This window comes from Asparagus officinalis, chromosome 1, assembly GCF_001876935.1.
Source record: "Asparagus officinalis chromosome 1, Aspof.V1, whole genome shotgun sequence".
NCBI lineage: Eukaryota > Viridiplantae > Streptophyta > Magnoliopsida > Asparagales > Asparagaceae > Asparagus > Asparagus officinalis.
In genome coordinates, this window is record NC_033794.1 from 57,890,333 (window position 1) to 57,892,110 (window position 1,778).

At 33.9% G+C, this 1,778-nt stretch overlaps 1 protein-coding gene across 1 annotated transcript; it reads left to right on the plus strand.

Annotated features, from left to right (window-relative positions):
* On the plus strand, window positions 1,009-1,446 carry LOC109834662 (uncharacterized mitochondrial protein AtMg00810-like). The gene has a single exon (XM_020402696.1). It carries the CDS (start codon window positions 1,009-1,011, stop codon window positions 1,444-1,446), a length of 438 nt encoding a protein of 145 aa, XP_020258285.1.

The window sequence follows — 1,778 nt, forward strand, 5'->3', positions numbered from 1 at the left end:
CATGTTCCATAAAGAATTTCTGAAATATCACTTCCCATTTGTGTGTAATCACTATTTTAAAATAGATATTCTAGATTCTTAAAACTGCTAAATACTTAGTTTTGTAAAATTAATTTAACATAGTAAATCAACTCCAAAAATGATAAAGCTTTGGAAAATATTTATAAACATGATATTGAATATGTTAGAAAAAGAAATTTTCAAATTGCATTTCTTATTTATGAAAACTCATGTATTTTGCAAACCGTTCAAATATACGAAAACATTAAAACTTAATTTTGATAAATTTTCTTCAAACAAGTTTTAAAACACTTTAAAATAGATTAATAGACTTGAGGAAAGGCATAAAATAGTGTAATCATATCTTTAATCTATAAACATATTATTTCTAAAACAAAGATGATAAATATGAAACTAAAGTATGTGTATATAACTATTAGTTTCATCTTGTATGATTTAAACTTGAAACGATGAAACGAATAAAATGTGTACATGTATGAAGCGCGATAAAGTAAACTTATAAACTACAATAATATACCCAAGCAAATGATCTTCATTAGGCTCAATCTTAGAAGCGGGGATGAAGCGCGATATTGAATCTTGACTTGAATTGTGACAGCTTCATTCCATTTTCCTTCCAACCTCCTTTGAATGTCATTGTTAAGCTTAATTTCAACCAACCTCCATTGGAGGATATTTGTGTAGATTACCTAACAAAATAAATGCAAACACTTGACACACAATATTAGGAATTATTTATTAATCATCAAAACTAGATTAGATATAATAGGCTCATAAACATGAGACCTAATAATTACTTTCTTAAAGCAACATCTTCAAAGACAATTTGAGATGAAGGATCTTGGATCCCTTCGTTACTTCTTGGGTATTGAGGTTGTTTCCTCCTCTCATGGCTAACTTCTCTCTCAGCAGAAGTACATTGCAGACATTCTTAAGCGTGCTACTCTCAGTGATCCCTTTATTGCTACCACTCCTCTCTCCACACCAATGGTAATGAACTTGAAGCTTCAACATGATGATGGAAATCCCTTATCTCAGCCTGCTCAATATCGGGAACTTGTTGGGGTATTGGTTTACCTTTCAGCAATACGTCCTAATATCACCTATACAGTACACATCTTGAGCCAGTTTGTCAGTAGTCCAACTTCCATTCACTATGCAGCTCTCATTCAGGCTCTTCAATATCTCCATGGCACTATAAGGCAATCATTATTTTCCCCTTCAGACTCTTCTTTGTCTCTTCATGCATATTCCTATGCTGGATGGGCTGATGATGTAGACACTCGACGTTCCACTACTGGCTATTTTATTTTTATGGGTTCATCTCTCATCTCTTGGCATAGTAAGCGTCAAGCCATTATCTCTTTTTCTAGTATGGAGTCCAGGTACAGGGTGTTGGCAGACACCACAGTTGATCTAAAATAGCTCCGCACTCTTCTACGAGATCTTGATGTCTTTGTTACTTCCCCTATCAATTTATACTATGATAATCAGAGTGCCATATCCATTTATACAAATTTGGTATTTCATGAGCGTACAAAACATATTGAGGTGGATTGTCATGTGGTTCGACAGGAGCATGTTGCTGAAAACATTACACTCTCATATGTTCCTTACTAAGAAACAAGTGACAGATTTATTTACCAAGGCTCAAACTATTTCTACGTTTCACTATTTCTTATCTAAACTCTTAGTGTTTGATCCACTGTGAGTTTGAAGGGGGGTGTTAAATAACATCATGAGCCACCAACCACCCT